The following is a 23,612-nucleotide window of genomic DNA, read 5'->3' on the forward strand; positions in this document are numbered from 1 at the left end:
TCCAGCGCCGTCAGGAAACAGATCGAGAATTTTGTCTCTCTTGTTCCTTATCGCGCAAGAAGATTTTCTTGGACGCGATTTTAGAAAGTGGACACGCTGGACGCGGAGCAGGACCCACGCAGGAGGCACAAAGCGGACACCGTATTCTTCATTTGCGGCTTTAACACGATGGGTGAGTTCAGTGTTGTATCGCTTTTTGGTTTCTTGACAGGGATGCAGCGATCGGTGCAACTTCTTAAAGCAAGGTGGGGGGAATTTAGCGAGATATTGTCTGTGGTGTTTTGACGGATTAGTTTAGTCTTTAATCCAGAGGATATAAAACAGGGCGATGAGTATTTATGTGGAGGTTACGCACGAATTTTGGCACTTCCCACCGGACATCGGTGTGAAATCTACCCTGCATAAACGACAGCTATCAGCGATCACTTAACACAGTTGATCCATAACTTCAGTTGTTTAGCGGGAGTGAAAACTTTGCTGAAAAAACAAAAATTCAAGTTTAAAATCAAGTGCAAATGTGAGAAGGTTGATTTTTCCCCCCGTCGTATATAAATAACAAAAGTTGAAATATGTTGACTGAGACACAAATAAACTATCAGCATATCTGCTGAAATTCATATCTGTAATATAAGCATATATTATTTAAATATTCTGTTATATTATAAATAAGGGGTCGTTAGCAGTGTGGAGGGCCTTGGGTTGGTTACCTAATCGCTGTCTCACTGTTGTGCCCTTCTGTGTGTTTGTTTTTGACACCAGAGCCTGCCTTCGGTGAAGTGAACCAACTCGGTGGTGTTTTCGTAAACGGCAGGCCGCTCCCCAACGCCATCCGGCTCAGGATAGTGGAGCTGGCCCAACTCGGGATTCGACCCTGTGACATCAGCAGGCAGTTGCGCGTGTCCCACGGCTGTGTCAGCAAGATCCTGGCTCGCTACAACGAGACCGGCTCCATCCTCCCGGGGGCAATCGGAGGCAGCAAGCCGCGGGTCACCACACCCACCGTTGTCAAACACATACGGACATACAAGCAGAGAGACCCGGGGATTTTTGCCTGGGAGATCCGGGACAGGCTACTCGCTGACGGGGTTTGCGACAAGTTCAACCTGCCCTCCGTTAGCTCCATCAGTCGGATCCTCCGAAACAAGATTGGGAATCTGTCCCAGCAGAGCCAGTATGAGTCGGGCAAGCAGGCGCCTCATCCACCGCCACAACCAACGTTACCCTACAACCACTTATACTCATACCCGACGTCCAAAGTGCCCACTCCCCCTGGCATGCCCACCCTTCCCGGACACATGGCCATGCACAGGATATGGCCTTCCTCGCACTCTGTAACTGATATTCTGGGGATACGGTCTATTACAGAGCAACAAAGTAAGCATGGCTGCATGGAGGGCGGTTACATTTGTTTATTGCACCACATATAACCAACTTTTGAAGGGGTTTTGCACGCAAGAGTGCGAATGTGTGTGTGTATGTGTGTGTGTATTTGGAATAAAACCGGCACTTGTGTTTTTTTTCTCCCTTTGAGTTAGTGTAATTGTTTTTAAAGGCCTCCAAAAGTAACTATTGGAACGTTATAAACCCACAGGCCTTTTTGGAGAGAGAAAGCTTAAATGCCATTTGACCTGCCTGCTGATATTGATTTTAAAAGGAGGCAGGTTAGTTCAGAAACAGATGGTCCAGCTTGCAAGAATAATTAAGAGGCGGATGTGGAATATTAGAGGGACAGCGGAGGGAAAGGCGGTGAGACGAAGTGTATCAAAATGAGGTGTGCTGAATGTTTGCCATGACTTGGAGCGAGTCGTTTTGTGCAGAACTGTGCATTCAGCGGTTTGCCCGATTCAGGCCTCAAATAAGTATCTCGCATTAGAATGCGTTTTCTGCTGCGTGGGTTGTGTTTTGTCCACATGCAGGTAGGCCCAGATAACTTTGCCTTGTACTCAACAAAACCGCAATTGTTTTGGAAACAGTGAAACAGGATCCAGCATAAATCAGTGCTAATGGTCGGCTCGGTGGTGTGAGAGGGCTTCTTCTAAGAGCTTGTTTTCCAGTGGCAGGAAGGGAAGTGTTGTCAGTCCATTGCCGCAATCCTGTTGCTGTCAGGATTCAGGGCTGCCATGCAGAAACACGCCCCGGCCTCTTCCACTTCCACCGCCATGCAAAGCTTCACTCGAGCAATATAAATAACATAAATGTAAAGCAGATATCCACGAAAGCTCACGGGGTGGGGGTGGGTGGGGGGAGAACAGTGTTTTGAGGGGCTGCCTTTATAAACAATTTATGCATTTCTAAATTATTAGCAGATGCTTGTGGCAGGTTTTTGAACGCTGAGTTGAAGTTTTTAGTACATTTAGTAAAGTGAGAGATTTGCCACATACTTTTTTAAAATGGGTTTGGAATTAATGGAAATGATAGGAAATAAAATAAAATAAAACACGTGCACGGCTAAAAATGTAAAATATTAGTGGCTTTGTCTAGGGTAGTTTTTATTTTTACGCACACGGACAACACATTCAAAACTCCCGAGGGTTGATAAAGTCGCAGAGTGTTATAATATTAATATGTGCCGCACGCAGTTTGTTTACAGCTCTTTGTCGAAATTGTTGTGATGGCTTCTCTCACAGTAAACAACGGGGAATCTATGTAGTGTGCCCATCATGCACAAGAAGGAGACGATGAAAGTCAATTCAATTTGTCTCCGACAGCGAGACAATTTTTTTTTCTCTAATATCCTTGACCCAGAGAGAGGGAGTCGCTTTAGCCATAACTTAAAAAAGAAATGGATTAAAAAAAAAAACCCAACTACATTTAGTCCCATGTATTCTGAGCACATTTTCTTTACGACGAATAAAATAAATAAATACATAATTAAAAATATGACAGATAATTTCACCTTTGTGTTAGGTTCTCATTCACAGCCCTAAAGAAAAATATAAATTTACGACAAAAGGCAATTATCAGGCAAAAAATACTTTCCCCAAACTTTTATTTTCAGAAGAGATTATCTCAATTTCAGACATCTGGAAAATTTTTGAAAAAAATAATACAGAGTCTAGGTTTCATACACTTGAAACTCGGCTGAAATACAGTACATCGGATAATAGATAATACAAAGATAATTGTTTAATGGCTCAAGGAAACATTTAAAGAAGCATTACGCACAGGAAAGACCTTCAACCTACGTGCTATTCATACCTAAATTGACAAATAATCAGTTCAGAATGTCACAGGGTTTATTGTCTTGTGCAACCTGGCTAACCTGCGGTTAACGGATGCATGAATCACAGCAGCGGCCTGTGCCGGTCTTTTTTCCCCCTAACCTTAGCACAGTCTCCTCCTGACCGCCCTCTCTTCTCTCTTTCTCTTTTGCCCCCCTCCCAGTTAGTGACAGTCCATCCTTTCCCAGCACCAAACTAGAAGAATGGAGCGCTATTAACAGGACTAATTTCCTACCAGCAAGCTCTCCACTAGTCAATGGCGTGGATAAGGCGCATTTAGAACCTGAGGCAAAATACACACAGGTAAAAAAGTGGAAATCTCAATTTTTAATTTTTTTTTGTTTGTTTTTTAATCAGGAGTACAGAAAGAGCGAAAAGAGTGTAGGCTATTAATCTACTTGCAGACTTGAGTATTCTTCTATTTTAACAGTTAGCATGGAAACTTCCCATTTCACAGCATTAATGCGCTCCTTCTGCTGGCTGGGGTGCATTTTTATTTCACTCTCTCTTCTCTTTTTTTTATTCTGGCTTTACAAGGGGCAGTTCGTTTAGGCCCTGCTGCTTGGTCAGTGCTTTTATGGATGATTACAGAGCAGATTATTTAACAATAAGCACATCAAAGGGGGTTTAAATAGCCTAGTTATTATTAACTTTTAGGATTTTGAAAATTAAGTGTAGCGTGCTTCACACTCGAGACAATGGCTGGACCCCTGAATAAGAGCCAGTTGCCTCCTGTTTTCGTTTCCCTGGTAAATTATACAGTATTTGAATTGGCTGGTTTTTAATGCTGTAGCCTAGTCAACGACAACCATCATCCCGTCATTTGTCTGTGAGTTTTAAAGTAGGCTTTGGGATATTGTTGTGTCCTTAATGGCAGTCCTGCAGCTCTAAGCGTCCGGTGCATTCGTTATTTTGCTGGAGCGGTTAAGTCCACGCTAAAAACGCCGACTCAAACATACAATAGTGAAAAATTAATACACGAATCGTTACTGACTTTCATGCAACTTAAGATGTTTTTCGTTTTATTTCCTAATGTTATGTAGCTTTAATAAAATGTATATGGCCAAACTCAATAAGCTGCAAGTCTGAAAGTGATTGGATAGATTTTTATTCAGCTTTATCTCCGCTTTTCTATCTAAAACTAACGCAGGTCTACACACCACTCATCGCAGGCCTTTAATGTCATTTCCCTCCCAAATCACGCTTGTGTGCGCATGCTTTCCTTTTCTTCTTTTATTTTGAAAGGGCTTGTGATTCTGGTCACTGACAGAAAACGTTTCCATGCACATCATTTATTTTGCTACTTTATCATGGGGGGCTTTTCATTCTCATTATGAAGGAAAAAAAAAGATTGAACCGATGCTGGAAGATTAGGAGCGCTCAAAGTGGACGCACAATAACTGTCTGAGCGGTTAGCCAAGCAGCTATACAAAAACAGAAGTGAGCCATTAAATGCAGAAAATAACAACTCCATAAATTACACAGTTTATTGCATGAAAAACAAAGAATGGCGAAGCAAGAACTGTTCCACCAAAACACTGAGGATTAAAATGTGCCCCATCACTCCGATTTTATACATGCAGACTCTGCAGCCTGCTAAGATCTAATGTGACTTTAGACTTTGTTAAATTTGTGTTTGTCAGACAGGCTGAGACGCAGGGAAAGTGCGCGGTCTTGCCAGGATCGTGTTCAAACAAGATGGCTAAACAACTTTGTATCTATCAAACTACAAGTCACTTTTTACCACCAGTTTCAAAGCACGATCTTTCTTGCAGCAGCAGGGAACTTGTTGTTTTTGGTTTTCTTTTTTAATTTTTCTAAAGGTTGACTTTCAGCTAAGAAAACTAACCAAACCTGGCCAATGAAAACCTTTGACGGCTTTACATTTCTGACAAATTTCCTAACACCTATTTTTCCATAAGGACCAAGACCGCGGCTAGAAACCTTTGGCCTCTGCTCTGAAGGCAAAGCGGGCAGATGCACCCGTGTGTGCTTCTCTGCAAGATTGCGAGCATCATTAACACAGATTAAGGTTAAATCACGAACCGCGGCTCGGAGTTAATGCAAAAGTGTTTTAAAAACGCTTGAAAGAGGCGAAATGTTTAACAAAACATAGCCTACATATTATATATATCTAAAAAAAAATATTTAAAATTTGTACTCTCTAGAAATTTAACAAAAAAACAAACAAACAAACTCGTAAATGTCCTGAAGTTTAGTTTAAATTATTTGTTTAAAAAAGAAATACAGGGATTAGAGCAGCAGTAAATTCGCTAAAGTATTTTGTCGCATAGTCGACCAAATACACCAAGTGTTTTATTTATTTTTATTATTATTCATAACAATGAAACACTTTAATGTTATTATTATTAATATGAATTTTAAAACTTTTTAATAGTAATGTTAAAGTAAGTACAAGTGATGTAATTCAAGTTTAAAAACGTTTTATATATACGGAGGGCGGAGGATGAAAGAACAGGTCCGCCTTATAAATTATACAATCAGATACAAGATCAGTCCCATAAATTCGCCTTTTGTATACTCGTTTGATTTTGTTGACTTTGTGTCAGACAGGTGTTGATTCAACTATGTGGTCGTTCCGGAGGCTGCAGTTAGTTGTGTTCTTGCAGTAGTCAGTTGCGTAAAACTGAAAGGGAGTTTCTTTTCTTTTCTTTCTCTCTATATACTATATATCTATATCTATGTTATATCTATACCTATAGATAGATAGACATTGCCATGAGCCGAATGTGTGTCTGTATGTATAAGTATACCATGTGCAAACACTAGGCTGTGTGTAATATATGATGTTTTTCAAGAGTGGAAATGTGTTAATTTTGGGGAAACTGTTTAATTACATTTGTTGATTTAAATTGGAAAAAAACAAGAATAATATAATGGGCTGTCTGTACAGGACTTAATGAAATACATTTCAGTATATTTGAGTGAAGTTATGATACAAAACACCCGCATACTCATACACACATGGTCAGACACCCACAAACAACTGCCCCAGACACCCACAGCCACCCAGTACAGACCCACAGACACCTGCAGGCCCAGGCCCAGGCATGCACACACACACACACACACACACACACACACACACACACACACACACACACACACACACACACACACACACACACACACGCAGTTTTTTCTCTGTACTTGTGTTTTTATAATCACCGCAAATGCCAGTTAGGAAGATAATTTTTCATATCTCTTTTAAGATAGTTGCCAGTGACTTTGTCAGTCAAGCAAGTCTATGAAAATAAGTGAGAGGAACAGAAAAGATCCCAGTTGTATAGAAATAATTCTCAGTAGTCCGGGACCACCCAGGAACAGAAATTCTGCCTCCCTGCTGAAATGCTTTGGTGAATTCCTCAAGTTAAGTCCTGTCGCTGTGCCAGAGAAGCAAAGCCCATTCCTGGTTCGAACCATGATATTTCCCCTGTGCGTGCCTTTTCCCTCTCAGTCTGTCATGACATCCTTTAAGTGCAGTTTATCAGCAACACTGGTGCAATGTCCACTTTTGAGTTGAAAACAAGCTCCATATAGTGCACGTATGCTTCCCGAAACTGGGAAAATATTTATTTTCATGTGGTAGCTGTGAAGTTAGAATTAAGCTCTCTGCTGTTTATAATTCAACCAACATCACTTTCACTTTCTTCTACAGCTTGCCCCAGTTTTTCTTTCCTTTTCTAATTACAGCAGCTGCTTTTGTGTGTTTCCCTGGGATGGGCAGAAATTTTTTGAACTTATTACAGTCCCTATTTAGGAAAATGTCTGTGGCAAACAATTTCTTTTTGATCATTTTTTAGAAAAGGAAAATGACTAATGATGAAATGAGTTATTAGTGACTTTTTAAACCTATAATTAAGAGGCTCTTATCTTAATCTTATTTTCCCCTTTCTTCTTTAAATCCCAGATGCCGAATGGCTTGCCCACAGTGAACAGCTATGTCACAGCACCCAGCATCCCTCCCTACCACCCTCCCACCCAAGTGTCACCCTACATGGGGTACAGCGCCACCACGTCGGCCTATGTGACCGGACCCACGTGGCAGCCAGCCAGTGGCAATGCTCTATCTCCCCACAGCTGTGACATTGCCACCCCGCTGGCCTTCAAGAGGATGTCAGCCAACCGTGACGCCATCCACCCAGTCGCCGCCTCGGTGCTGTGAAGTCAACTCCACAGACTGATGGGAGAAAGGGGGGTGGGAGGGTATGAAGGGGAGTGGGTTGGGTGAGAGACGGAGAGGACATTCAACTCCAAGTCTGTCCGTGGTGGCAACTGTTTTCCACTCCCACTGCCAGCTTTCTATGAAGGACTCGGCCCCAGGACTCATATCTGCGCCACTGGGTATATGATGCCCCTCCGAGCTAAGCGCAGTCAGACCAAAGACACACAACGAATAAAAAGCCTGTCAGTTTTTACAGCAAATGTGTTGTCTAAAAGTACTTGCAGGACAGGTGTTCCAAAGACTGACATATGACTGCTACACCACCCATCAACATAATTCCTCTCAGATTCTTTACTGCACATCTGCAAATGTCTCTGGGCAAAATGGGGTAATGTATAACTTCATGAATACAGAATCAAAGAAAAGGGAAAAAAAACTTTACATTAGTGTTTCAGGGTGCTTAATAATAATAATTGCTATTGTTTTTTTATGTTTGTATGCTTTTTGTTTATGATTTGATAAAAGTAACTCTGTTATGGAGCGTTGTTTTCCACTTCTCTAAAAGTGTAGCCTATGCAAGAGCTTCAAAGGGAAGTTTATTTATTAGATTAAAGGTACGTTGAATGAAGTGCAATTAGTCTTACAGAAAGCATGGACATCTCCACGCACATTTAGACAGAATTGGCATTGGGCACATTGGAGTCTAGAGCATTAACATAATTAATTGTCAAATGTTGCACAATGAAATTGAATGTATCTTATTAAATTGTTTGGCTTTTATTGGTCTTCGTGGAGTTTTCTGGCTGTTTGGGGATTCCTCAACACTTATTATTCGGAGAACAGAAAACAAGTGCACCATCACAGCTAAAAATATTTCATCTCTTTTTCTTCCAGCTATTCTAGACTCAGGGCATTGTGGCCTACTGGCCTGTTTTACATGAGCAGGAAACTGCTTTCCATAAAAGAAAAAAAAAAAAGACGTGTGCACGCTGACAAGGCCTGTATTTTCTATTACCATGCGTCATGGCTCACTAGGAAACTTCATCAGAAATGCTTTGGGAGCACGAGTGTTTGCGACCACTTGAAGCAATTCTTTGAAAGTCCTTTGGCCATTAAAAATGGGTACATGTCTTCTCACCTCATTACATTTAATGCGGTCCTTTCTGTAAGCATAAAAAATTATACCTGTGCATTAGAGTGACAAAAACACAATTTGAGTAATTTGGGTTCGCACTATTTTAACAGATTATTCCCATAAAAATTATAAATAAAAATAAAACACAAATGAATAAAATGTGCAAAACATAAGAGAATTTTGGACATTTCCCACTGCAACCAAACTGAAAAAAAGTCAAAATGCAGTGTATATTTATACTTTGAAACATAGAATATTAATTCCAGTAAAGCCCTGCTGTCTTTAAAAAATAATAATAACAGCCTAATGTCATGCATTATAATTTTCAACCATTTTAAGTCATAGAATTTTTTTCATATGGTTTTGTGGGAAAAATAGTAAATAAAAATATCAGCTTTTCAAACAAATTTGAGATCTGTGTGCCCAAGAGTCCTAGACTCCTGGGGTCAGGTGCAGTCCATGTACATTCAGAGAGCCACAAATAGACTCATTGGCCTGCGGTTTCCAAGGTCATCAGACATGTGACCCAAACACGAACCTCCAGCAGCCACATAAAGGGCCAAATAGGACTGTCAGGGCCAACTCAACGTGTTCATTACAAAGGAAAAGCACATAGGCCATCTGACAAATGACATGTTTGCAAAATGATGCAAAAATACTTTCTGAAAGTGTAGAGGGGGGAAGAGTGTAGTGTAATAAATTACGAGTGAGTCTGGCAAGCCCTGTCTAGCCCTGCAGTGGAAACCACAGATTTACACAAACTGGGCTTTAGTTGAAGTTGTAGATTGATAACTTGATATAGGTGCTTACCCAGCTCTTTCGCATAGCATTACCTGCTGCCGATGGTTCAGTAGGTGCGCGGCTCAGTTTTTCTTTCCCTCCCGCGATACAGCATAAACAGCCTCTGCACGTGACAGTGTCAACAGTCCTCCCCATGCAGGAGCTGATTTGACTTGGAAAGCAGTCTTCCCCGCATCCAGTGGTCACGGACCGTTGCTCAGGGATCGTAGTGTTTCTTTGACCGTATGTGAACCACATCACAGAGACGAGATGTTCACTCGCTGTACCAGCCAGCCATCACGGCCACCCTTTTACCATCCACCATCCATCATGAACGGCAAATGATAGTTAAGTCTCTGAGTGGCATGAAAGAGTCGTTACACGCTCTGTTCTTTACCTCAGCCGACACACAACAAGGCCAAACAACTTTTCCTTTCAACTAAGCTACATGAACTGCACACAGCCTTGTTAGTCTAGTCTGACTCACAGAACAAAATTAAAATGTGGTTGTCTTAATTGACAACAGTATTCAAAAAACAGGAACAGTGTGTTTTCTAGACAGGAGGAAGCTTCTCGAAAGTCTAACAATCCCTGCTCTTGTAGTTTAATGTTGGTCAGCTTTATGGAAAGAGAGGTCTAAAAGGCGTACTTTAAAAAAAAATAATAAGGGCAGACACGTGTTTACAATTAATTAAGTTGAGTCTGACTTCAGTGTCATATGGTTATCTTTACTTCTCCGCATGCAATTAGAAGCAAGACAGCCATTTACAGAGTAACACTGAGCAGAGAAAGTAATACCGGCTGAATACAGGACTTCATGCGTGCTTCTGCTCAATGAACACTTTTAAAAGCAGCTGACAACAGCCAGAATGTTTTCTAAATGTCTTAAAACAACAACAGTGAGGAGACAGGTGAGCAAAATGGAAAAAAATAAGTGCCGTGTTTTTAAAAATCACGTCTGGTGCCGTGTCTTTGTGTGTGTGTGTGCATGGCTGACTGCTTTTTACCTACAGTGTAAATTGCAGACATTTTAATATACTAATCATTAACCACATTTGCACTGGGAAAGGCAGGTAGAGCCATGCCCAGGTTGCAGCCTTGTCAAAGCGGAGCCACTGAATTGAGATGTTACAGATGAGGGTGGGAAAATCCATAAAAAGGGCGCAAAGAAAATGACGTGAGGGAGACTTATAAGATTTATAATTATTGCAGTGTGCAGGGAATTCATGGTAAAGTTTCACAAGCTTTTAAAATACAGATACAGATTCAGAACTCCATTACATAAAGGACAGGTTAAGCTCTTACAATTCCATCAGTCTTCAAGCCACAGTTGTTAGTCTCTCACCGCGGGCCCCTAGGCAAAAACTAGGAGCCGTTCCATTTTGGCAGAGAGTGACTCCCACATTAATGATGACTGTCAAATGCCAACGTGGCTCACTATACCAGCTACCAGATGAAGTTAAGATGAGTCTCTTCGAGAAGCCACTATGCCTAAGGCTGTGCAACAGGTGTGTGTATATATGTGTTTTTGAATATTTGTATAAGAAACAGACCGAGAGAGAGAGAAAGAGAATGTGTGTGGTAACCCCCTCGATCCCTGCAGCCCCATTTGAATTCTTGGGGCTTGTTATTTTAGCTTGCACTAAATGTTCGAGCGCTGACTACCCGCCAGAGAGAGAAAGACTGACACTAAGTTGGCTACGAAGCGCTCGGATGACAAAAAGGAGAGTGATGAAGTGGCAAACTGTAGAAAGGGGATATTCTTATATCGATGCCAAGATGAAACGGTCCCAGTTAAGACAAAAACAACAACACGAATCTACTGTTACAGGACACGCAACACACAATTATACAGTGACGAAAATGTGGGTTCATTTTTTCTTTTTATTTGTTACCAATACATGAAAGAACTGTCCAGTTGTTGTTTTTGATTTGAGGTTTTTTTTTCTGGAAGGTCTTAAAAAGGAAAATCCACACAACATTTTATCAATAAAACCTTGAAAACATATAAAACTCAGATTTTTTTTTTGGAGGTACATTAAAAACAGAAGAATCCCATCGAATACTGTCCATTTTCATGGTGCAGGGTGCACCAAAACCTTCATATTTTCCATAGCACTTTTCTTGACAAAGCCAGAAAATGATTATTGAAAAAACTGAACTGCATGTTAAATTGTTGTTGTTGTTGTTTTTTTTAAAATAACGTGGAAAACAGGAAGCTCTCAAAGATGTTGACAGTTTTGTGACTGATTGTCTCAGGCAGGACGGTTTGCCCCCAGCATCCAGTATAATTATGGAACGACATCAAAAGAGACTCTCCGCGTGCCTTTGCGATGCCATGGGCTTCTGGTGCCAAGTTTGATCCGTGTATTAAGAACAAACTGGCAAAAACATATGCATTAATAACTTTTGCAATAAGCTTTCATAACGTCAGTGTAGACATTAAAACACTATTTCAGCTAAGGCTCAGTAGTACACGGATGAAGATAGGTGTAATCAATAAGCAGACTTCCAAGGAATCCTCCAAAAGTTGCAGTAGCACTGGGAGCAGTGCTTTGCTGCACAATGAGGTGTTCTTGAAGGCTGCTGAATTTAAATTTAAATATGATTTCTACTCTACACTATGTCTGAACTTCCTGATTGCATCTTGTATTTGCATTTATGAATACATATACCATAAAAAGATGAATATGTATATATATATATATTATAATGTGATAAAATAGGAGACTGGAGATTGATCGTTGTACAAACTCATCTTAATTGAGGATATATGTTCAAGTATAGCTGTAAATAGACAGAAATCAGGATAATCATAAAAATGCCTTCACTCTATTTTTGGTGTTTTATGTCATTTGAACACATTTCAAGTATTTCTATATAAATAGAGTTCATATTCTGAAGCGTTCAGCTCAGTCTACTTTGTCTTTGTCTATTTAATCTGTGATTGTTGCACCAAACCAGTGAGATGAGCCCAAAAAAGAAGAAAAACATGAGAACTACAACCAATGAAATGTGAAAACACTATGTTAATGCATGACTTCATTAGGAACACTGATTTGTCAATGATTTTAAACTCAATGAAGACTATTTTCAGGTATTAGAACAGTTCCTTCAGACTCAAAATGTGTTGTAGCATTTTGAATGTGGGAAATGAAAGCTGCATTTTAAAACATAATATAATGCTGATTTGGTAATTTGAGTTTTTTGTATTCAAGATAAAAAAAATATCGAATTTATTCCGATATGACTCTGATCAGGTAACGATACTTGCAATAAGGCACAGTTCATAAGGCACCATTGTGGGGTTCCCTGTTTTGTTACCAGTTTCTCTGCAGCCACTCAGACACATATTCATAGACCAACAGCATTACTGCTCCACCTGTGAGAGAATATAAGAGAAGTACCCGTTGTGAATTTGATTTTCAGAGGCTTTACTTCCCCAGTGAGTTTCTGAGAGCAGGAACATGTGAAAAGCTTGTAGCACTTGTTTACAAAGGAGGTGGACGGTATCTCTAGCTCACTGTATTTCCATTTAAAGCTTATTATTGTGGAATATTATGTAAATGTGTTTGCTACAGCCTTATTTCACTGGAAGCACTGCATGCAAAGTTGAAATGCTAATATGCTTAAGGGAAGGCTTTTTCTTGCTTAATCGCTCTCTTCACCAGCCTTATCTGCTGCAACAGGTGTGACAGATGTGAGGATGACAATGATTTCAATATTAACACGAGGAATTTTTTTTTTCTTACCTGGTCCAAGCCTCATTATCTTGGGAACCAATCCCTTGTATAGTGCCAAATACCTGCAAAGAAAGGAAAGAAAAGCTGTAAGGTGTTAATGTGCAAAGATTTTAGCTAGAATCCAGTATATGTAAATCGTTTCAGTTTGCGTAATGGCTGTGCTGCGATGGAGTTGAAATGTAAATTAGTGCAAATGGAGTGGTGGTGTGTAAATTTTAGACTGCACATAAGTACTTCTCATGTGTCCTACTTCATATGTCAAATCCAGCACAACTCAGAGGCAAATTTTAAACCTCTGACATCACTTCATTTATTAAATATCATTTTAGATGCTTTGCAGATCTCAAAGAAAACCAATGTAAGTGAACTCTTGTGTATGATAATCTATTATCATTTGATCTAAAAAAGAAATTCAGAAGCTGCCTAGCAATTCATGAATCAAGCCCCAGCTTTATTAGATGTAATGTATGCAATGCATCAATACTTACAGTTCGCTATTATAATAAGCAAGTTCTGAATAGAGTCATTTTTACATGATAAATCTATTTGTTTTTGGAAGTGTTTGACTGATCTGAGTCCTTCCATATGCTGGTTGTATACATGCGCCTGTGCTCTTGCTTGTGAATGCATGAATGAGTATACATGTGAGAGCCTGTCTGTCAGTCTGTCTGTCTGCTGCGCTGCCTGTCTGTCACTCCATCAGGTATATAGGGTCCAGCGGCCAGCGCTACCGAGTACCTGCTCCTTAATGCATTCAAGGTGATCAGTGGCTGTCCGCCTCCGCCTCGTGCTCCCTGTCCCGCTCCCTGCCCCCGCCACTGATGGCGTTAATAAGGCTCGACCCACTTCCTCCCTGGCCCTCTGTCTGATTAGATTGACCCGTGGAGCGCCGTGCGGCTCGTTAGGGTCTGCTTAACGACGTCTCCCATAGGGACCACTAATTAGCTGGGACTGTGTTGTGTTAGAGAAGGGGACTGGATGTGGCGGATGGGGCACCATCCATGCACCCCTGCAACGACAACATTTCAGTGCCATTCTTGCAACAACCTCTATACTAACAACATCCACTAACTACAAACATATCGCTGGCCCTTGTCTAGCGGAGCAGCATGGGGGAAAGTGGAAAGCCTGAGGCAATTGCTAGCATAACATACATCTTTCCTTGAAGCTTCCATTTAGAGCTGTCATTCTTTGAGGCATGAAAATATGTTAACATTTACTAAACAACTGACAGGCTGCAGAAATGTATGATCGTACTCATGGGGAATACAGCCCAGAATCTAACATCATTATTTAGTTTCCATTCATTGGATCACAGTTTTGCATGAAGCAATTCGTGCTTTTTTGCTGTATTTAGTGTAGGAAAGTCACTCCACACAATCAAACCCTGCTAACTTGTAGCTCCAGCTGGTACATTTGTCTTTTCTGACAGCCAGTTTGGCAGATAACCAACTATCGACTGATAACAAAACAGACAAAGTGGCTCATTAATTCTTGAATGAATCAGCATTCCAGTTTTTGTCCCGAACATCCCCTGTTTTTCTCCTCCCACATTTGTCCATACCCCTCTTCGCGGTACACTAGTGCCATGGTCTGGAAGCAGGTGCGGTACTTGATCTCTCCTGGCACTGGCTGGGGGCCCTGGATCCGGCTCTTGGCTACATCGAAGGGAATATTCACACAGGAGGAGATGGTCCCAGACAACAGGCCGATGGTAAACTTGCGCAGGAACTCTAGGGTAGGGTCCTGAAAAAGGAGGAGATAAAATTAGGTATGCCTTTTTAAGGGTGACACTTATATTTTTAAAGTGTGAACCACAGGGTTAAATTTGGTCCCATAAAACATAAACAGCAAATAGAGCTTTTGGAAATAAAAAGGAAAGTAGTGACAGGGAGTTGACAAAGTCAGCGCTGAGACATTATGTGTCTACGTCTATGAGCGAATGTGGGGGAGAGCATGAGGGGACTTGTGCATATGATTGCAAAGCTTGCATGAAAGCCCTGATCATTTTATGGTAGCGGGGGGCAGATTAGTGCTTCCTGACTGCAGTGCAGCATTCTGATTGGCTGAGCAGAAGCACATGTTCACCGGGGAGCCAAGACAGAGGATTTATAAACAGGGTTCATGCAGGCAGACTGGGGAGGCATATGGGGACAATTTGGGTAATTGGGCTGTGACTCGGCACAGGGGTATTACTGTACCAAAGAAGCCCAGACTCAGAGAGCTCTGACAGCTAATTGGCCAGGATATTTTTACAAATGACAGCAGCCTCTCTGGTCCAGGCCTTTCTCAAGCGGCTGGACACCCTGAGAGCCGTGGTAAATCAACAGCTAATCCCACTTTTTCTATTTTTTTTCAAGTGGGATGTGGAGAAGGGGGCAACGTAACTGTGGCCTAAGTACACCCATCAACCCACTTCCTAACAGCCTTAAGCAAACATCTCCTCACACATTCACTTGTGAATGATGGCAGTGTGCTATCTGCCTCCTCTGTTAGTCAAAAGGCCACATGAGAGAAACCTGGACTCGACAGTCTGAATTCGACTGCAGACAAGTTTGAGTTGCAAGCTCATTGCTCATGTTGCTGACACAAGGCCTTTGAAGAAACACCACTATCAGCTCAGCCTGTGAATTGCACAACGTCCGCAATATTTCTGCTTTTGCTGTCTCGACAATGGCCACTGTTAGCATCTAACAAACAGGATCGCTCCATCAATGTGCATCGAGACGGATAATTCCCAAAAAGCAACTGCCACAATCTAAGAAGGGAGCTATTTGAGTCATCCAGCCACATAATTATCATTCACAGAAGATGACCACTTGGTTTTCTGTACATCATGCGTCATTGGAAAAATGTTGAAAATTTAGCAGAGCCTGGCCTCCCACTGTAACCCTCCTCTTGAAAATAGTACAGTTGTCTGCTTCCAATTAGTTCATTGGAGTTAATCTAATGCTCCAGTTTGCACATGTGGAACTGGCGTATGGTAACGTTTCCATTAAACAAAATTAACTTTTGTTTGGGCCATCAGGAACTGCCGGATGTGTAATCTGAAACTTTGAGGATGTTATGAAGAGCAAACAGAAGAGGTATTAGTGGGGCTGATCTTCCAAGTCCTCTCTGATTTTTGCTTCCTTCCCTCCATGCCAGTCAGGCTAACTAATAATACTGTTAAATACATTTGGTATTTCCCTGTGGCAAGGTTGTTGGCACACATGCATATCACATAGCCTATGGATAGCAAAAAAACTAGGTGTAGTCAAGGTTACCAATGTCAAAGCAAGGTTAAAGTGGTTTGGAAAAAAAACCCAAAACAAGTAAGTGTGTGATCATAGATTATGATTGGCATATTACCGGGTTGGTAGGAATAGCGTCCTTGACATTGAAGTAGAAGCCAAAGTAGATCATGTTGAAAACTCCATGGCGCCCCAGTGTTGATGTTAATCCTTTATTAAGGCCCCTCAGTCCAAAGCCGTCTGACTTAATTATCCGTCTTGCTTGGGCAAAGGAGGAGGGTTGCTGTATTGGAAAGATTGAATTCGAAAGAAACACATGTGAGCAGATTTCTATGGAAAGATGTGTAGATTACCAATATTTTACACATTATGACAATATTTGATTTCAGTCAACCTCTTTGAAGGAATCCCTGTTGGCCTGGAGACTGACTTTCACCACCTCGAATGGATTGATCACTAAAGCCTCAGTCAAGCCAGAACCAAGCCCTGCTGCAGACAGCGCCTAAGGGGAGTTGGACGTGATTTAGGACTCAGAATGTGGAGATAATATTTGGGTAGAGACAGAGCAAACTAGATAAACTGATGAAGACAATGAAGAGTGACAACGTGTCCGGGTTACAAGAGCTGCCGTTGTTATTTCATTTCCAGAAACCTGAGTCTTTTTGTCTTGTCTAAAATATGTATTCGTCACAGCCATCATTGTTACTTCTTGACAAATGCTTTAAGACGCCTGTGTTTATCATCAGACAGAATGCCAGATGACAGATGGGAATGAGAGGAAGGTGAGTAGAAAGTAGGAATGTGAGCAAGGTAACAAACTTGCACTGAAGAAGCCAAAAAATTATTTTCTGCTTTCATTCATCTCATCACAATCAACATGCACTAATGTAGCACCGATTTTATACAACTGGCTGTTGCAACACTGCATGTACTTACATTGGTCTGTCTATTTCTGCATCTAAGTGTGTGTGTACATGTGTGTGTGTGTACATGTGTGCGTGCATGCGTGCTCAGAGCGAGGCGTAATGGGAACATGTCAAGAACGTGTCTATAGCTCATTACTCTTCCTGCCTCTTTATCCTGCTGTCAGAGCCCCGGGACCCATCCTCTCAGAAATGCCTCGCGATGTTTACACAGCCAGCGAGCCACGTTTTAATTCCTTATTTGTATTATTACTGTGTGTGTCCTCATTAATCAGAGTGAAGGCATTCAGCTGTGCCATGCTGAATAGGGGGGAAGAGAGAGCACCATTCACAACCAATCTGTAATTCACTTGCATTAATGATCTGATGTGATTACAGTACTTGATATGCGAGGGCCTCTGGGGGGAATGGGGTTAGAGGTACTTGAGGAAGAGGAAGGGGTGGAAAGAAGATAGTCAGAAGGAGGCATAAGAAGAGTGGGAAGAGGGCATGATGAATGGGACAGGTAAACATTACTCCAGAAATGGCTGTAAAAACAAGATGAGGATATTCTCCACGCTGGGGCGGCTTTGACACTGAGCTACAGGTAAGCCATCCATCATGGCTGACACTTGGCTGCCACCTGAATAGGTGGTGTGCGGTGACCACACCCCACCAATACAAATCTTTCTAGCTTAAAACTCTGACTCAATGTAACAGAAAATCAATTACTCAAGAAGGATGAAACCTCTTCTTACCTCATGGCCTGTGGTGTAGCCAGTCTCCAGAATTAACAACCGCCAAGCAAATTGGTCAAGTTGGTTTTAAAGTACTGTGTTAAATATTAGACTATTTTGGCTCTACTTCCAAACATCGGGGTTTGAAAGGAGTGGTGACTATGAAGTTTTGTGGGTTCATCTTAATTTAAGAGGCAATCTGTGTTTATGTCCAGGCTATAAAGAATCCCACCTGCTTAACTTGGGGATGAAGAGAAAAAGGTGCTACTATATAAACGATATAATCCCAGTGGGTTGTCCCAGTGTAGCCACGCTGCAATAAAATAACGTGATTAAAGTTAACTAAATGGGAACTTGAAATTTTAATACACTGATTTTTAACTGCCTTTTTTCTCGAATTGGGATTAGTTGCTGTTGGACGTGCAGTTGAGGTTGGGTAAACGATATTATCTGATCAGCTGTCTCAGTTGTTATGAATTCAACCTTTAGATCACTAGCATGTCACAAACTTTGCTGGACTCCTTTTGCTGTTTTAAATTGTAAGGTCTGACTTCCCATATGGCTGAGCTTATTTAAAAATGACTGAATGTCACAGCAGACAGGCAGTATTGTTACCGCCATAGCTTTTCTACTTGCTTTACATTCATTGTAGAATTGCAAAGTGATTTTTCGTCTGTGTCAGCAGTGAAGGGGCACACTCATTTTGTTTGAATAAGCATTAATCAAATTGTCAATGGACAAACCAGACTGCAGATTCCAGGATTATACCGAGTGCAAGCACTATGATTGGTGTTGTGACTCCAGGTTACAGATTTGGGTTGTCTATTATATTAACACAACATACAGCATGGGCAAAACGCAGCACCTGCCCAATGTTAAGTCTGCACCGTAGTCTTATGGTAACTGTTGCTGTTATGCAACATTTAGCTCCTTCCTATCTTCAATTTAAAAAAAAAATCTGAATAGATTCTCACACAGTGTGAGTCAATGAAATGAAAACAAAGTCATTATTACTTGTGTAATTTTAAAAAAGCCTTCTAATAAGCTGCCAGTTATACTGGATTAACACATACGTAGCAGCACCGAACAAACGCTTGTAGTTTTTGTGGCTGCTCTGTTGCTGGGAATGAAGCTCATAAAAGCAAAGGTTCAGCCAGAGACATGGAGTCATTAGTGCCACACTGATCACAGCTGATGTCCCAAACTGAGTGCCAACTACATATAAATGTTGCTTCATACATTTAAATGCTAAACTGAGGTGAAAGTGGAACATTCAGGGTTTGTTTCAGAAGTTCTAAAAATGACATTGACAGCTACATAAATGACTAAATGTGTGCTGAATTGCTCGCACTATGCCAACAGTATTAATTTAAGCTCTGGAAATCATTTCATGTTTATCTTGTCCAATGTGTGACCAAGATAAAAAACACAAAATGAGTAAGAATTTCCCTTCTAAACCTATTCCTTCATTACTAAAAGTTTTACATGAAACAGCACTGAAAATGAAATGTTAACAAGGACATTTACATTTTTATTAATTCATTTGCCTGGCAAAATTATTCTTGGCATTTGTCTTTGTTTTAAAAGCCTTTGGCAGGTGAGCTGTTTTTATACTCTAAAACATTATTCCAAATCCGGTGTGCGTGCGTATTTCTTTTTTCAAGTGAGAGTGTATTCAGGTGTCCCTGGATGGAAGACTCACCACACCGGGAGACAAAGGGGTCAAATTCAGCAACTTCTTGTACTGCTCAAAGGTGAAAAACTGCAGTGGGAAAGATCAGGATAAAAGCGCTGTCAGAAAGTGACATCTGTGCACACATACACACCCACATATGGTGTACATAAAGAAAGCTACCTTAAAAACACACAAAAGGAAAGGGGGAACTACATGAAGATTGCATGTATTTAGTAAACGAACATGAAATGACGGTACGCTTTGAATTTCAGACCTTGATCTTTGTGGAAAGACAAAAGTCTCAAAAGCAGACAGATCCACGGATCTGTTTATTTGACCAAGGGCAAAATGCCAGCAAGACTGTTTTAATCGGAGCTTTAATTTGTTTTCTGGCTCCAGACATTTCTCACCACCTAGCTTTGTTCTCAATGTGAGTGATTACCCCATCTTCTCAGTGTGAGTGCTTACTTTTAAAGTTCACACATCCTTGTTTCCAGCATCTCATTACAGAGGTGTTCTATGCCAAGCATCAGGGCCCTCTGCGCCACCCAACCCCCCGCTCACCCCAATCCCTGTCACCCCATTACACGTTAGCTCCAAATGCTAAACCTCATTACAAATATCCAAAGATGGCTCTCAAGAGATGGCTTTCTTTCAAATGCTTGTAAGTCAATATTTGGAAGACCAACAGAATGAACAGGAGTGGCTGAGGAGGCAGACATGGCAGAGGGCGTCATGTGTTTAATCAACACGTGTGTACCATGTTAGAACGATTGTGGTTTGAGTGTTTTCATATGGGAGTGAAGCAGTTTGCCAAGAAACCAGATCCTGAGCGTTGCATCATATGCCGAGAAGCTCTGCGGCCATCAGTGAACAAACGGCCATGTCCTTTGTCTCACCTTGACTGCTCTCTTTGGTGTCTCTGCCAGAATAGGAGGTAGGATTCCCTTGTAGAATCCAAATACTCTGTAGAAAGAGGAAATAAAATGTTTCTCTGTAAAGTGTGTGTGTTAGTCCCCATAGGGAAATAGTTCCTCTGCATTTAACCCATGCACCCAGTGAAGCAGTGGGCAGCCACCAGTGCAGCGCCCGGGGAGCAGTGTGCAGGGACGGTACCTTGCTCAGGGGTACCTCAGGGTAGCCGTTCAGTGGAGTCGAACCCCCGACCTTCCGATCATGGGGCCACCACTCTACCTAATGAGCTATCCCTGCCCCTCTCTGGCACTGAATTCGACTTAAGTTTTTGTAAAATGTTAGTTTACTTTTACATTGTACGTGTAGTGTATCAACACTACACGTACATCGGATCAACCAAACTGCTGCTGAAATATCCTCTAATACACTGATAACTTTACATCAACTTATTATTCATCGTTGTAATGCAATACAGCTCAACACCACAGCAACTCTAACTTAGGATACAAAGTACAGATTGCATAGGATTTAGGAAGTTTTAGTTATGCATTTTGCCATGTTCCAAGACAAGTTTCAAATGGCTGCTCACTGATTTTCATATTGTATGGAAATAAGTGGAAGCCAATGAACGTCAAAAGGCAGCGTGGTGCAGTGGACAGCACTGTCGCCTTGCATCAAGAAGCTTTAATCCACTATTCAGGGCTATGCATGCTTGATAAAGACTTGGCTTTGCGTGATGTCGCAGTGACTTGCTAGTCAAATTTGAGTTAAGGAATTCATACAATGTGCAGAATTCCTGTTTAAGGTTTATATAAAGGTTTAAAAATCACAAAGGGATTGGCGTGACATTTTCTCTTCCTCCTTATTCAGCAAGGCACATTTTCAGATATACTTTCAAACCACAAACCCTGGTAAACATGTTCTACATGAATATGCTGAGGAAATGATTTAAGGGTGTTTTTTCAGTATTTGATATGTTGGATATTTCAGAAGCAGTAGCTGTATAATTTTAGTCAATTTGGTCGTTTGCCTGTGCTCGATCATACATCCAGCTATGATTTAAGGCAGAGTCAGAGCCAGGAAAAATAATAAAATGATACAGTGAGTTATTCATATTGAGATGTGTGCCTACATGGAACACAGGCTATATTTTGGAAAAGCAAATTTTATGTAATGCCTTCACAAACTAAATGAACAGAATGTTAAATTAGTCATTAACACACTTATTGGGTGCTTTTTTTGAATTATATACAAATCTCTTCTTAACCTTTCCATGCTGTGTTCAGATTCACTCAGATTCTTGGATATAAGCTGAGTTATCCTCTCATAGGTAAATGCCCCTTTGTAACCAGGTGAGGTATGTTAACGGCTGATGGAAAAGTAACAAAAGAGCACATATATAGATTCACACGAATGTCTGACTGGTTTTTGATGTACACATGCAAGAGGACAGTAGTAGGCTTTGTTTTGCACACTGCATGTTTCGTATACATTCAGAAGTGCACACACATGCATTTCCCACAGCCTTCAGTTAGGTCAAAACATGTTAGAACATTTAGGACATTTGTTTGAACTGGTCTAGTTTACACTAATGGGGCCAGATTGACATACTTTAACTTTTTCTTACTAGTTGTAATATGTTGTTTTTGTCAAACTTTACCACGTGTGCCACAGGCTCCAGGTCTAAAACGCAGCACATCTGAAGCATCGGATACTTTGAGTCATTAGCTTTTGTGTTGATAGCAAACTGTTCCTGGCAACAGCTACCTCTCCTCCACTATTATCATTCCTAAATGTTGTTTTAAGGGGACTGTCTTGAATTAAAACAGGTAAAACAGGTTTAAATCTTCAAAGAAGGGAAGCAGCAGAGGCCACTACTCTTATACTATCAGTATAAAGGACAGGACAGGTCAGGACATTTTTATCCATAATAAATCAATCAATCTGAAGATGGGGTTATGCATGTGTAATTGCGATAAATATTTCAATAAATATTTTGTTTAATTGCCGTGCAAAGCTCAGGGCAACGATGTGTAAACACATAACAAACGTGTTGCTATGGAAAAACTACATTCTTTTGTGGTCACCACCCATCACAAGCTTTTTAGATTTCCCGCTTCCTTGTTTATTTACCATTGAGATATTTTCCATGATACAAATTCCATTCATGGAAAATGCAAAATATGCTCTTCGATCACAACGTTTCAAAGCTTCCTCTGTTCAATTTTTTTGTTGCTACCTTACTTCTTGAAAGAACACTTTCAAATGACATCAGTGGTTATTGTGAAACTGCAAGATGGCCTTAATAAAAAAAGTTTCATTCAGCTGTTTTCTTTTCTTTAAAAAAAAAAAAATACAAAACAAAATAAATATTCCGTGGCTAGTTATCTGTGCCAGCTCTAACCTCGAAAAGTGAAAACACACATCAGTGAATCAGAGATGCACATTATGACATGCCCTTCATTACAATGTGGAATACAAGTCATTTTGAAGGAATAGTTACCAGAAACCTGATGGCGTTCTGAAGATTTACTTCTAAAACTCAAGGCTAATATTACAAAGTCTTCGCTATGCTACAAAATAAGAATTTCTCTTTCTCGACCTGCAGATAGAGACTCAAGTAGAGGCTCCAAATGTGGGTTGATGCACAGCTAAAAAAAAAAAGGTTCAGAGAAAAGACACGATTTACTCGGTATTTCTCAGTTGTTTCAGGAAATCATCTAGCCTCCCCCCCATTTGTCATCTAAACAAACACACCACCCTGACAGCAATTAATGGGACTAAGGAGTCAAAAACTAATCTTTTAGGCCTTTCCAAGGAGTTTACTGACAAATAAAAAGTAGCCTTATTACCAAAAATAATTTCTTTATCTAAAAATAAAAAATAATAGATAATAATATTCTGTAAATGTACACATGGTCATTAAATATTTGTTGTGGCGAAGGGAAAGCGAAACTATCAGAGAGGGCAAACTGATATTGAATACAAGTCAAAGAGGACAACATGGCGTGGCCGACTGTATCCTGTGAACAGCAGCACCAGCTCTGTTGTGGCAACATTCTCTAAAAGTCAACAGAGATGATCT

The 23,612-nt window shown here is 40.8% G+C and overlaps 2 protein-coding genes across 3 annotated transcripts in view; one reads left to right on the top strand and one right to left on the bottom strand.

Annotated features, from left to right (window-relative positions):
• pax9 (paired box 9) lies at positions 1 to 8,187 on the top strand. Its single transcript, XM_082516899.1, has 4 exons — positions 1 to 172; positions 760 to 1,374; positions 3,385 to 3,524; positions 7,153 to 8,187. Exons 1-4 carry the CDS (start codon positions 169 to 171, stop codon positions 7,405 to 7,407), a joined length of 1,014 nt encoding a protein of 337 aa, XP_082373025.1. The 5' UTR covers positions 1 to 168; the 3' UTR covers positions 7,408 to 8,187.
• Positions 8,188 to 10,470: 2,283 nt separating this feature from the next.
• slc25a21 (solute carrier family 25 member 21) overlaps positions 10,471 to 23,612 on the bottom strand; it is an 86,223-nt gene continuing 73,081 nt past the window's right edge. The window contains exons 5-12 of one of the 2 annotated variants that reach the window (XM_082516122.1): positions 20,512 to 20,578; positions 19,640 to 19,699; positions 16,693 to 16,800; positions 16,417 to 16,581; positions 14,630 to 14,811; positions 13,075 to 13,127; positions 12,647 to 12,704; positions 10,471 to 11,668 (exon numbers count right to left, since the gene is read on the bottom strand). In XM_082516122.1, the coding sequence (XP_082372248.1) occupies position 11,668; positions 12,647 to 12,704; positions 13,075 to 13,127; positions 14,630 to 14,811; positions 16,417 to 16,581; positions 16,693 to 16,800; positions 19,640 to 19,699; positions 20,512 to 20,578 (694 nt within the window). In that variant the 3' untranslated portion in view covers positions 10,471 to 11,667. Of the gene's footprint in view, positions 12,705 to 13,074; positions 13,128 to 14,629; positions 14,812 to 16,416; positions 16,582 to 16,692; positions 16,801 to 19,639; positions 19,700 to 20,511; positions 20,579 to 23,612 lie in introns of both variants that reach the window. The other variant, XM_082516121.1, reaches the window with a different exon arrangement.

This window comes from Aulonocara stuartgranti (genome assembly GCF_965226115.1).
Source record: "Aulonocara stuartgranti genome assembly, chromosome: 19".
Classification (NCBI taxonomy): domain Eukaryota; kingdom Metazoa; phylum Chordata; class Actinopteri; order Cichliformes; family Cichlidae; genus Aulonocara; species Aulonocara stuartgranti.

Excerpts from the sequence above, each read along its gene's own strand:
- pax9 (XM_082516899.1), top strand. Across the intron at positions 1,375-3,384 it reads GTCTATTACAGAGCAACAAA|TTAGTGACAGTCCATCCTTT; the intron begins GTAAGCATGGCT and ends CCCCCCTCCCAG. Across the intron at positions 3,525-7,152 it reads CTGAGGCAAAATACACACAG|ATGCCGAATGGCTTGCCCAC; the intron begins GTAAAAAAGTGG and ends TTTAAATCCCAG.